Source organism: Panthera tigris, chromosome D2 (genome assembly GCF_018350195.1).
Source record: "Panthera tigris isolate Pti1 chromosome D2, P.tigris_Pti1_mat1.1, whole genome shotgun sequence".
In the NCBI taxonomy this organism is placed as follows: Eukaryota; Metazoa; Chordata; class Mammalia; order Carnivora; family Felidae; genus Panthera; species Panthera tigris.
In genome coordinates, this window is record NC_056670.1 from 45,629,417 (window position 1) to 45,642,579 (window position 13,163).

General features: G+C 36.3%; 1 protein-coding gene across 7 annotated transcripts in view; it reads left to right on the forward strand.

Annotated features, from left to right (window-relative positions):
* The window catches only part of MAPK8 (mitogen-activated protein kinase 8), a 97,231-nt gene extending 86,158 nt beyond the window's left edge, over positions 1 to 11,073 (forward strand). For 6 of the 7 annotated variants that reach the window (XM_042961236.1, XM_042961235.1, XM_042961238.1 and 3 more), the window contains 5 exons: positions 949 to 1,131; positions 1,443 to 1,567; positions 2,096 to 2,159; positions 5,675 to 5,752; positions 9,610 to 11,073. In XM_042961236.1, the coding sequence (XP_042817170.1) occupies positions 949 to 1,131; positions 1,443 to 1,567; positions 2,096 to 2,159; positions 5,675 to 5,752; positions 9,610 to 9,755 (596 nt within the window). In that variant the 3' untranslated portion in view covers positions 9,756 to 11,073. Of the gene's footprint in view, positions 1 to 948; positions 1,132 to 1,442; positions 1,568 to 2,095; positions 2,160 to 5,674; positions 5,753 to 9,604 lie in introns of all 7 variants that reach the window. The other variant, XM_042961241.1, reaches the window with a different exon arrangement.
* The last annotated feature ends 2,090 nt before the right edge of the window (positions 11,074 to 13,163 follow it).

Consider the following 13,163-nt stretch of genomic DNA (forward strand, 5'->3'; position numbering starts at 1 on the left):
CCCCAACCACCTCCTCTTTTGTTAATGTTCTGTGTGTTTTGTGTTTTTTGGTTGCTGTCTCATTATTCAACATAACATACTGATATTTTCATCAGAGAATTTTAGCAGTAATAGTTTTATATGGTGATGAGTAGATTTGGGTTCATTCTTTTTGTTCATCTGACCACTTTTAGTATTCATATTAACAGTGATCTGTTACGTGTTTATCAGCTAGTGACACTTAGAGTTGTTGTAGGAGGGGGGGTGGAAAAAGCCATACTCACTGGGTTACAGTAAGAAAAGTTGAGTTAGTGTGTAGAGAAGACTTGGAGTATAAAGACTAGGAGGAAAAAGACCAAGGAATCCTAACCTCACAACTTACCAAAACAGACTCATTTTCTTAAGTTTCAGAGCTTTAAAAACATTTTCATTAATGTAAGGTAAACAAAGAGTGGCAAAAGAAAATGGCACTTTTGTTAGACCCATCATTTTTATTGCTACAGGTTATTTTCTGTCAGTGTAGAAAACTAAAAAATGTAGGACAGATTGTAAGAAATATTTCTTATCCTTCACATTTTCTGATCAGCTGCAAGAAAAGACAGATTTTGTATTCTAGAATTGTGCACAGTTTAAATTCAGATTCCCTGTGAGTAGTAATTGTCATTATTTCTTCAGTCACCTATCACTTGTATATAGAATTTGTAGGTTTAAGCTTCCATTGTTAGGGTAAAATCAGTATTAGACACACACACACACACACAAAGTAAGGTTAACAAAGCTTGTTTATTGATCCTTTCTGTCTGTCTACAGTCATTGCCTTTTACAAACTGGCTATAAGACAGAAGATATATAACTGCCACATTCTTTCTTAGGGTTTTTTAAATGCCATTTTCTTGTCATTTTAATATAGATATGACTAATGTGTTGAACATTAGATACAGAGTATTTTTCTTAGCTACTTGATATTAGATATTGATCAGTGGAATAAAGTTATTGAACAGCTTGGAACACCATGCCCTGAATTCATGAAGAAACTACAACCAACAGTAAGGACTTACGTTGAAAACAGACCTAAATATGCTGGATATAGCTTTGAGAAACTCTTCCCCGATGTACTTTTCCCAGCTGACTCGGAACACAACAAACTTAAAGGTACTTTTTATAAATACATATATTTAATCCCATTTTGAGTATGTGTGTGTGTGTGTGTGTGTTTGTGTGTTTATGTTCTTACGGGATATAACCCAGCGTCCTCTCTGGGTAATGGAACAAAGTGAAAGACTTTAGTTACTTTTTTTTGTAAATTTTTTTTTTTGACCATATGTATGACCAGATTTTATAGTAAAATCTGTTCTTTTTAAAACATATACTTTTTGATAAATGATAATGTCAAGTTTCCGAAGTTTGTGGTAATTTAAAAACTTTTATGAGATACATGTACATTAACATCATTATTTTTACAGCCAGTCAGGCAAGGGACTTGTTATCCAAAATGCTGGTAATTGATGCATCTAAAAGGATCTCTGTAGACGAAGCCCTCCAGCATCCATATATCAATGTCTGGTATGATCCTTCTGAAGCAGAAGCTGTAAGTTCTTTTCTTAATGTTTGAAGAATATACTGAGTTAGAGTTAGGTTTGGAGGAGACTTTTTAAATTTAAATAAAAGTATAGATAAATGATGATGGTATTTTTCTGTTTTTGCATGAATGGTATCTTAAATTAATGAGCATCTCCAAGCACCCCTGACACAAAATAAAGCTACATCTCACTGTTTCTTACCTTTTTGCCTTGCCTTTTACATAATGAGCTAGAATGTTGAACACTTTGGGAAAACGTTGTAACTAATTGCAAAACAAATCATTGTGTCCAAAGCATAGCACAATTCTGTAATATAAATAAAATGTGACAATTTCAAAAACTGGAGGAAGAGAAAAAGACAGTTCAACATCTTTTTTTTTTTTTTTTGTCATTTTGTTGTCCAAAATTAGTTTCTCTACATAAGAAGGTTGGTCTGATGATGTATTTTTGAAAGCCTCTAATACTTCAAATAATTATAAAGAATTTATGTACTCCCAATAAAGCAACTCAATTATTACTGCCCTTGTGTTTTTCAGCCACCACCCAAGATACCTGACAAGCAATTAGATGAAAGGGAACATACAATAGAAGAGTGGAAAGGTAACATTCGCCAAGTTCTTAGAGATGAAGCTGAAAGAGCATCTGAATCTTTATGTTGATTTAATCATGTTAGGAAAATTAAAGATACTTGTTATTCATAACTGATATTTGGTAAGAGGATTATTAATGTTTTTACAGAGGTAGAAATTAAGTCTCCTCCATCCCTGACTTAATCTGAATCTCTCGTGTTTCCTACCCCAGAGAGACACATCAGTGCTTTCTGAAATTTGTATGTTCTTCCATAGTGTACAGATACACAGACTTGTGTTTGCCATCTCCCTCTCTTTCTCTCCCACCCTGTTTTAATCACAAATGGTCGTATACTGTTCACATTTGCTTTGTTGATATAATCATTTATCTTCAAGATTCTTCTGTCTCGTTCCACATATCTGGCTCATTTGGCTTAAAAGCTGTTAGCATTCTGCTGTACGACTGTGTCACAATTTCTGTATTTAACTCCCTCTTGAAGAGCTTTGTGTCCAGGCTGTTGTTGTTACAGACAGCTCTGCAGTGTTGTTGTGCACACGTGAGAACGGGCCTGTAAGAAAAATCCTATAAGGAGATTTGTCAGGCCAAAGGATATTCCCAAATTACTTTCCATAGAACTTACAGCAGTTTATACTTCCATCAGCATTGTGTAGAATGTCTGTTTTACCCCCACCCTCCCCAACCGAGTTACTTTTTAATCTTTGCAACTCTAATATGGTAGTTTTACTTTGTGTATGTGGGGAAACATTAATAATACATTGATTGTCACAGAAATGTTAAAGTGTTTCTTTCATTAAAAGATTCCCTGGAACACTGGAGCCAGATAATTTTTAGATCCTGTTCACTTCCATTTGCATTGTTGTCATTTAGTAATTTGATGACTTTTATAGCCGCATGACTTTGGGCAGGTCACTTGGTCCCTTCTTTACCTTATCTTAAAATGGAGACAGAGGACATCTTATTAAGAGCTAAGTACCAAAATGGTTGCAGGGCTAAAGGTAGTGAGGAGATACAAACTTAAACAAGTGATCTGTCTATAAACCTGTTCGGGAAGAATGAATTTGATTCTTTCTTTTTAGGAATAACCAGAGATTAGTCTTCTCTGAGTTGACTTTAGGGAAACACACAGACCCTCTAGAGCCCACCAGAGTGATAGAATTGAGTAGAACCTAGTATATCTGTATATGTAATAAGTAATGTACAAGAATGTAATTGTGGATCAAAGTGTGTACTAAAATATCTTGCCTGATATTTTTATATACCATTACATTTAGAATAGGCATTTATGTATTTCTTATAACCTTAATAGGCCACCAGTTGTAAAACACACCGCTGTATACCACTAAGAAAACACTGCCAGGGGCACGGCACCATTGATTGTAAGATGCAGCCCCATTTCCAAGATAATAAACTGATAAAAGTGCATCTTAAAATCAGTGTAACACAGTATAGTTGACCCTTCCAGCAATGCAGGGGTTAGGGTGCTGACTCACGCACTTGAAAATTCACATAAAATTTGTGACTCCCCTAAAACAGCTGCTAATAACCTGCTGTTTTCTGGAAGCTTTACCAATAACATGGTTGGTTAGCACAGATTTTAATGTTATATGTATTATATACTGTATTCTTACAATAAAGTATGCTAGAGAAAAAAAAATGTTATTAAAATCATAAGAGAAAATTTACAGTACTGTGCATATATTTGTTGAAAAAAAGTCCACGTATAAGTGGACCCATGCATTTCAAACCCATGTTGTTCAAGAGTCAACTGTATTTTTGTTTGTGTATAAAGATGTATCTGGAATTTATTCTGTATCTTTTTCTCCTAGTCTAAGTGTAGCTCAGTAATTAACCACAAAATGCCTTTTTTTCTTTTTTCTTTTTTCTTTTTTCTTTTTTCTAAAGAGGGTGAGTGTTTGGACAGGGGAGGGGCAGAGAAAGAGAGAGAGAGAGAGTCAGAGAGAATCCCAAGCAGGCTCCATGCCCAGTGCAGAGCCCAACATGGGTCCGATCTCCCAATTGGGAGATCCCATGATCCCATACGAGATCATGACATGAACCAAAGCCAAGTTGAATGCTTAACCGACTGAGCCACCTGGGTGCCCTGCAAACTGCCTTTTTAAAGATCTGCTTAAGAGGTTTATTAGCATTACAACAGAAAGAAAAATCTGTTGGCAGAGCCATTAACTTAACATGTTGCGTTGCCTACTTAGTACTCCTAAGTAGCTTTGGTTCTTCTCCCCTTTTTTTCTTTAAAGAAAAGCATCTTTCATTCCTTCCTCTATCCTATTTTTCTCCTTCGAAGCCCAAAAAGATTAATATAGCAAGGAAAGTTAGGTGTCTCTAGCTCTTGTTCATTTCAACATATCCACTCAATTTACCTTATAATCAGAGATTCCTTATCAGTTGAAGGAAATTCAGACTCCTTGAAATTCTGGGCAACATTCTCTACTTGTACATTTTCCTCAGAAGAGGGTTTGTTGTGCTTATGCAGTTCTCAAAGGATTCCTGACTCAAATATGGTGATGCATAATGGTGATTGTAGCATTGACTAGAAGGCTCTTCTGAAGTAGATATTCTTACCCTTATGGTGCATCACACTTGACCTCAGGATCACTTAGAAGAACGCAGGGCAGGAGGCACATAGGACCTCAAGGCAGCATTTGGCATCTCTCTTCAGTTGGAACAGTGCTCACACAGTCCATCCACTGTCCAGAAGTCCAGTTAAAAAATGAGGTTCCCATGGGAAAATCTTGACTGTGATAGCATGTTATGCTTCAAATCCTAAGGAGTTGAAGTGTAGCTACCTGCTTTTTTTTTTTTAACAGAAGTCCATGGGGGAGGGGAAGAAAAAAAAAAAAAAAGGTTAGAGAGGGAGAGAGCCAAAGCATCAGAGACTCTTCAAAACTGAGAACAAACTGAGGGTAGATGGGGGGTGGGAGGGAGGGGAGGGTGGGTGATGAGTATCGAGGAGGGCACCTTTTGGGATGAACACTGAGTGTTGTATGGAAACCAATTTGACAATTTCATATTAAAAAAATGTATATTCCATCCCGATTAAAGAGGCTTCCATACACTTCTGTACTTAAGTCTTTTAACAGATATCTGGATAAGCACCTGCAATGTACTAGGTTACTGTGCCACAACCAGGAAATAAGACATGAATGAAACAAATGTGATTTAAGCTCTCACTGAGACAGAACTGAGCATGTGTAGAATGATATGGTATAGTACAGTGTTCTGGTGGAGTAAAAAAGATAAGGCTTCTAACCCCAGCTCTATCCTTAATCCAAGTTTAGGAACATTAGTTATACCAGAGATTTTGTTCTTTCAGTATAGTCCATTGTTCAGGATCAGGGTATTGTTACAAACACCTTTGAATCTTAGACTGACACTTAGGGACACTTTACCATTGAAAGGACACTATTAGAAGTCTTTAATGTGTGTAAAAATGTTCAACTTAAAACAGATATCTGTGAGGTTGGCTCTCAGACTTTGAAAAGTTTGTTTTTGTTCCTCTTTTTCAGAGTTGATATACAAAGAAGTTATGGACTTGGAGGAGAGAACCAAGAATGGAGTTATACGGGGGCAGCCCTCTCCTTTAGGTTGGTTACTATATAAGCTTGGTTAAGGTTATAAGGTTAGGGTTACTTCTTGTGTTGTAATCTTCTGTTGCATGAATCACGTATTGTTTCCCATATTTATCACTGTTACTATTTTTTAAGTTTAAGTATAGGGAGTGTAGTTTGGGTGAAACCACTGGTAGGTACACTGTTGTCCCAATACATCATGCTAATATATCGGTAACTGACTCCATAAAATACACATCTTTTTCTATAATACTGACATTCTATTGAAAAACGGAAATTTAAAACCATTTTGTATTGGCATTGTTCTCTTTAAAGAAGAAATTTTTCATAATTCAATATACTTACCAGGATTTTAATAGTCTTTACTTTGGATAAATAAACTAAGCCTTCATTGAAAGATTTAGTACGTCTTTCTCATTAAGTTACCATCTTTCTCATTTTGGTATTGATTTGTTGAACCAAGGCAATAACATTAAAACTGCCATTAGGAAGTGTTCCATCTAAAAAGAAAACTGGTTGGCAGGAGTTAAACATTTTCTTTTATCACAAGCTATATTTAATGTTAGCACTTACAAAAGCATAAAGCATTGAGGGAAAAAGTTAAATGACAGGTAACATGTATATATTCAGTACAAACTACATGACAGGCACTGGTGGTTTATGTACTTTATTTCATTCAACCCCTGAGACCTCACTGAAGGGAATATTATGCACATTTTACAGATGAGGAAACTAAAGTTCAGAAGAATTAAATGAACATAAAATTACAAATGTATTATGTAGAAAAGCTAATACTTACAGCCATGTTCATCAGTAACTTCAAATGGCATGGTTTTTCTAGCATCCCATGTGGCCTTTAGCTGGCAGCAGAGACTTTTGGCTACAGAAGTTAGAACAGCTTTATGAAAGAGATGAAATTTGACCTGAACCTTGAAGGCTGAGTAGTGTTTTAAGAGATAGGTCTTGAATTTGAGTAAGACTATGCCATTTTAACCATCCCTTTAAAACTCTTCTACGTTCTAAAAAAATAAAAATAAAAATATTATATGAGTAAGATTTTTAACTATAGTTTCAAATGCCCATTTTGTTATACTATAAACATATATTTGTTGAGTTTCTGTGGCTTTCTGTAGCACTTTTGGTTATATTTGTGAGTTTTTGAAATTTTTTATTTTTTAAATCCTTGATCAGGAATACAGTCTTAACAAATTATAATATAGATCCTGTTGAAAATAGAAAATGGGGGCACCTGGGTGGCTCAGTCGGTTGAGCTTCTGACTTCAGCTCAGGTCATGATCTCACGGTTCGTGGGTTCAAGCCCCGCGTCGGGCTCTGTGCTGACAGCTCGGAGCCTGGAGCCTGCTTCTGATTCTGTGTCTGTCTCTCTCTGCCCCTCCCCTGCTCACGCTGTCTCTCTCTGTCTCTCAAAAATAAATAAATGTAAAAAAAAAAATTAAAAAAAATACATAAAATGATTTTGACAGCTTTTACCTACAATTTAGTTGTAACAAAAGCTATATTATAAATGCTTTAATAGCTGAGTTAATTAGCTTTGTATTGATGTACAGTAGTAGTTATAACTAAATTTAGTTCATGATGGAGCTTTGAGTGGGATTTGAAAAATCCATTATGTGGGAGACTTATATTTCAGAACGCTCTCCTAGTGAGTGGTACATCGGAAGTGTCAGATACTTTAGTAAACTTAAGTTCATGAGATAGAGCAGTTTTATCTGTTTTTAACTTATTTAAAGAAACTGGATCTTAAACAGCACTTGACTATGGTTATAAAATAAGTCAGTGGTAAGGACAGGACTGCAGGTTTCTAGACATTTTCTGGATTCTCAGGTATAGCTTAGGGAGAAGAGTGTTAATAACTCAACCCATTATAAAAATATTCAGTTCTTGATTATATGGAAAAAGAGAAGAAAGTCTTTGACAGATTAAACTATCAGATAATCACAATATCATTTCACCTTGAATTTTGGAAATTAAATATATTATTTTTCCCACTTTTCCTATCTTTATTTTGGTTTGGCTAAGTTTGCATGCCTTTGAGGGTGTAGAGACTCACCTTAGGGGGAAATGACTCAGCTACCTAAAATGAAGGATTTTCCCTATTATTGCCAATTCAGATATTTGAGAGTTTACTAGATTGCTTTAAAGTTCAGGGGAAAAAAAGTACTTTTCTTAGGTATTTGATTTTCAGATTTAAAAGTTAACTATTTAGGGTTGCCTGGGTGTGGCTCAGTTGTAGGTGCCGGACTTCGGCTCAGGTCATGATCTCACGGTTTGTGAGTTCGAGCCCTACATCGGGCTCTGTGCTAACAGCTCAGAACCTGGAATCTGCTTCAGATTCTGTGTCTCCCTGTCTCTCTGCCCCTCCCCTGCTTGTGCTCTCTGTCTCTCAAAAATAAAACAAACATTAAAAAATTAAAAAAAAACAACACTTAAAGTTAACTATTTAATGCATTTAAAAGTTAATTTTGGGGGCACCTGGCTGGCTCAGTCGGTAGAACATAACGATTCTTGATCTCAGGGTTGTAAATTTAAGCTCCACGTTGGGTGTAGAGATTACTTAAAAAAAATTTTTTTTAATTAGAAAATAAAAGTTAATTTTTATCAAATTAAGCAGTTTGGATAAAAATGAAGTTTGGGTTACAAAATAGAGGCATAAAATGTATATTTGGTGGAACCCTTTTATGATTTGAATATTTTGGTACAAGTCTTTGAAGCTAGCTGTGGTATTGTGTACTCTTCAGTCAGAACAGGTGCATTCTGTAGTGTCCTATGGATTGAATTTAAAATATAATGTCTTCAGTTCACTCTGGCTAGGAACCTAATGGACCAGTCCAGCCCAACACCCTAAAGATTTGCCTATCCCCACTCCCCTGGCTATTTCATTGTTAGATTTGAAGACAAGCTCTCAGAGGACCTTTTGTATTCGAAAGTGTTTTATGGCTCATCATTAGAATGGTAGGATGATTTCAAGCACTGAGATGCTGGGTTCTGGAGTAGTGGTTTTCAACCTGCTTTGTTTTAGCATTCTTTGAGTGCCTGAAAACTCAGCCCTAGAAATTCTTACTGCTCAATTTGGAAACCACTGCTTTTATTCCATAAATGAGTTCTTAAGAACGTTTGTATAACTTGCATTATTTAATAGGCTCAAGTTTGGAATGGCCCTTATTTAGTAATCCCATAGTTCAGAAGTACTTACCTAAGAATGTGAATCACCGTTAACATATTTCCCACCCCCCAAGTGACATTCCTTCCCCTTTCCTAACCCAGCCCCCTTGAAAGGATTTCACTATTGGTTATGTATTCCTGTTCCTTTTTAAAATCCAAGAAATGCTTGTTACCTATACTTTCAGTAAAGGAAACAGTCTTCCCCTACTTTATCTGTTTAATAAATCCATGCTAGCATTTATGAAGTATTTATTAGAGTAAAAATAACAAGAACATGAGTTTACCCAAATAGGGTTCTTGAGTGACCCTGGCAAGTCCTATAACCTAAACTGGGACAGTTGAACTAAGGACCCTTCCATTGAGAATGATTTTAGTCTTTGTCTTGGCTTTTTCTTTAAAACAAGATGTGCCAGAATACTGCTTGGAGTTTATAGTGAGAAGATAACATAAGCCATTTTTATTAGGGCAGTGGTTTTTAACTTTTTGAGTTACATATCCCTTTGGAACCTCTGTCCAAAAAAAATGCAGTACAGACAGTATTGCATGTATTATCACACACACAACTTTTAAACCTTTTAAAGCCAAGAGAAAAAAAATGATTGATTACTAGAGGTAGCCAGTACAGTACAGGTAGCTCAGTGTGCAACTCTGTCTGCAACTGATTTGCTGTTTTGTTTCTCATAGCACAGGTGCAGCAGTGATCAATGGCTCTCAGCATCCATCGTCATCATCGTCTGTCAATGATGTGTCTTCAATGTCAACAGATCCGACTTTGGCCTCAGATACAGATAGCAGTCTGGAAGCATCAGCTGGACCTCTGGGCTGTTGTAGATGACTACTTGGGCCTTGGCAGGGGGGTGGGGGGATGGGGAGTCGTTTAGTCATTGATAGAACTACTTTGAAAACAATTCAGTGGTCTTATTTTTGAGTGATTTTTCAAAAATGTAGAATTCATTTTGTAGTAAAGTAGTTTATTTTTTTTAATTTCAAGTGATGTAATTTAAAACTTAAGTTGTGTTTTAAAACAGCAACAAAACTATTGTATTTTTGCTGTAATTAACTGTATAATGTAAACCTAATTATTTTATCATGGTTTAAAATTTTTGCATATTTGCTTTATCTTATGCTGCTGATTTTTTTTTTTTTTTACTGAATTTGTAAGATTTTGTTTATCAAAGCAACTATTATGTGGTGACTTGCCTATATCATGAATTATTTAAGATTTTTATAGGTTTTTTTTATTAGAATTTTATTTCAAATGTTTTGTTCATGATGCTATCCTTCAGGGTTATGTGCTTATCAATGAAATAACCCCAGAGGAGTGAGGGAAAATAACCTGTAGCCAGTTGTATTCAGGAATAACTACTGTAAATGATGAACGTGTTAAAAAACCTCCAATATTTGCTACTTGCCAATCTTAATTTAATTTCAACAATTGGTAGGTAATCCTACATCCTACATTGTTTTTTGGCAAAAGCCCCATCATCTAAATGACAGAATAACTCAGAGCATGTCTTTGAAGATGCTGGGCGTCTACCACCACCCTCCTATTCCCCGCACCGCCCCCCCCCACACACAACAGAAGCCAAGTAAAAAGAGTATGGTATTTTCTGCAAATTTGTGGCATGCTCAAAGATTATGATCACATAAAGTCAAGAGGATACTTCATGAATAATACATTTCAATGCAAATAAACAGATGGTTCACTTCTACTAGCTATGAGCCTGTTTTTGTATACACTGAGTTAATCTACTCAGGCTGTAGGTCCCAGCTGTGGTCTAGAGTCTGGTCTTTCCCTTTCCTGCAGCCTCAGGCCCTTGGACCTGGGACCTTTCTGGTTTCCTAGCATGATATCAGTCAGTTGAGCACCAGTTCTCAAGGCGTTTCTGGCCATTTGATTCTACCTGTAGCATAATCTATTTATACTAGCTGTCAGGAGGTTCCGAAGCCTACTTCAATTTCTGTAGGTGATGTATCAAATGAGCAATATACCGTTCATCTGAAAATAGTAGCACACAGCCATATATAGGATATCATTTTCTAAGGACTGTTTCTTCACATTGAGCAGAGCAGGCATAAGTGGTGGTTATTCAGTCTGAGTCTTTGTTTTTTTTATACCTGATTTTCAATAAAACATGCAATGTGGATGTTGAGTAGGGTAAGAATGGTGCTGCTCCTGACAAGTGTATGTTAACTGTTTACATTTTCTATCTGCGGAATTATTTCTCCACAACTGAATTTTTCGTAAGTAAATGTCATTGAAGTCTCATTTTCTCTGAAATACATCATCTGTACGGCCCCAGGCACCTTTTGTTATTTTTGGAACAAGACGGATTTTATATCATGAACTGGGAAATGCATACGTAAATCAGTGACAAGGTTCTAGGCAGGAAGCCCATGGGAATTACTGACCAGTAAGAGCAAGAACTGGTGCATCTCAACATGCAGTGTCTGAAAGTTCGCTTGGCCTGTGATTCGTGTATTTAGTGCAAGATGCCTTTTGAGTTACTTATTTTAGGTTATTGTTAATGTGCAATATTCAGGATTAAAATACATTAGCCTTTTTAATATGCTTTGAAATAGCAAGTTTGGTTTTGATGGTTTTATGTCATGATATCTAGCCTCTGGAGGTTGTCAGCCTTTTTATCAGTCCCTTTTCTACTCCTACAACATGGTGCATTAATTTTGTTAAGCAAATTAGAGTTTTGAGACTGTAACACCTCTAGAGTGGCAGAAACAGGATTGGATTTACGATGTTAGCAGAAATTTGAGCATGAGTGTGTTCTTAGTTTATATTAGTTTGGCAGTTAATTAGCTTTATTTTCCCTAGGATAGATTATTTCACTATTGCACTTTAACAACTGACATGCTTTCAGAAGTTTCCCATATTTTATGTTTGATTGCTAATAAGCCATCTCTGTTGATACAGATTTTGATTAAGCAAGGAAAACCAGGTGTTCTTCCTGTATCATGTTGTAAATGCCAGCTCCCCCTTGCCAGCCAGCATGTTTCAGTTGATTCAGAGAAAAGGAATTCTTATTCATTAATGTAGACTAAAATACTTGGCAAACTATATCCTGAAAACAAAGTTTGCTTGTTAAATGTTGTGTGCCCTACGTTTTTAAAATGCGATATCTAAATACAACTTTCCCTCATCCCTTAAATCTGTGAAGTTAGAGAAGTACTGATTGTTTTTGTTTTACAGCGTTTTTGAACCTTTAAGACATCTTAAACATTTGTGTGTGTTTTAAGAGAAATTACAAGTAAGATTTCTGTCCAGCAGTACTTCCGTAAAGCCACCTTGCTTCTCTTAGAGCTTTGGTTTTTCAACTTCATATATATTTAATATATCCATCATCTTACCGTCAAAAAATTATTTTGACTAAGGTTTATTGTTCACATTTATATTATTTTATTATTCACCTTTACGGGAAAGAGACACTAATTCTTTTCTCCTAGTTCTTCCTGATTTCCTACTCTGTTACTCTCTGATGTATACTGACCATTTGTAAAATGATTGTGTTGTTGGGATTGCTTCGTTACAATATACGTGAATAGAGCATCTCAACTCCTTGACGCTGCTTGCCGAACAGTTCTCATTTTGTCACACACCCTCAGCTGCTGGTGTTCCTGGTATGCACCCTTCCAGGTCGGTAAAGGCACAGTGCTTCACCCCACACGTACTAAGAGAAATGCCAGCCTTTAAATGAGGAGGCCACCACACAACCCCCTTCACGGTACGGAGAAGCTTGGTGGTATGCAAAGCAGCAGACTTGCCTGTACTTTTCATTATTCTGTTCCTTGTTAACCCTGCTGTTTTGTCTAAAAAGATGAAGGTGAAGAGGACGTAAGTGTCTGATAGTGAAATCAGAAGAGGGCACGTGAAGCTGTTTCAGGGTTACAGATAAGACTTGGTTTACACTGTCGGCCAGTATGTGCTACACATATGAAGACTTAACTACTCAGTGTTGCCTAGGCACAAGCCTGCACCACACTTGGAGGTAAAGACATAGTCTATTTTCAAAAATACTGTTGTAGTTTGTTTGTGAGTGTTGTTCATTAGTCACACATTAGCTGTAGAGTGAATGCATGAAGCCCCATGACCCCAGTAAACTTCTCTTACCAGTAGAAAAACCAAACACCACTGTTCTGTCATTAGCAGCCCTCTTAAATGTCGCCTCCATATCCTTTACGTGTTAGCGTACATTGTGTTTCTATGATCTCTCTTAGGTTTTTCCTGAAT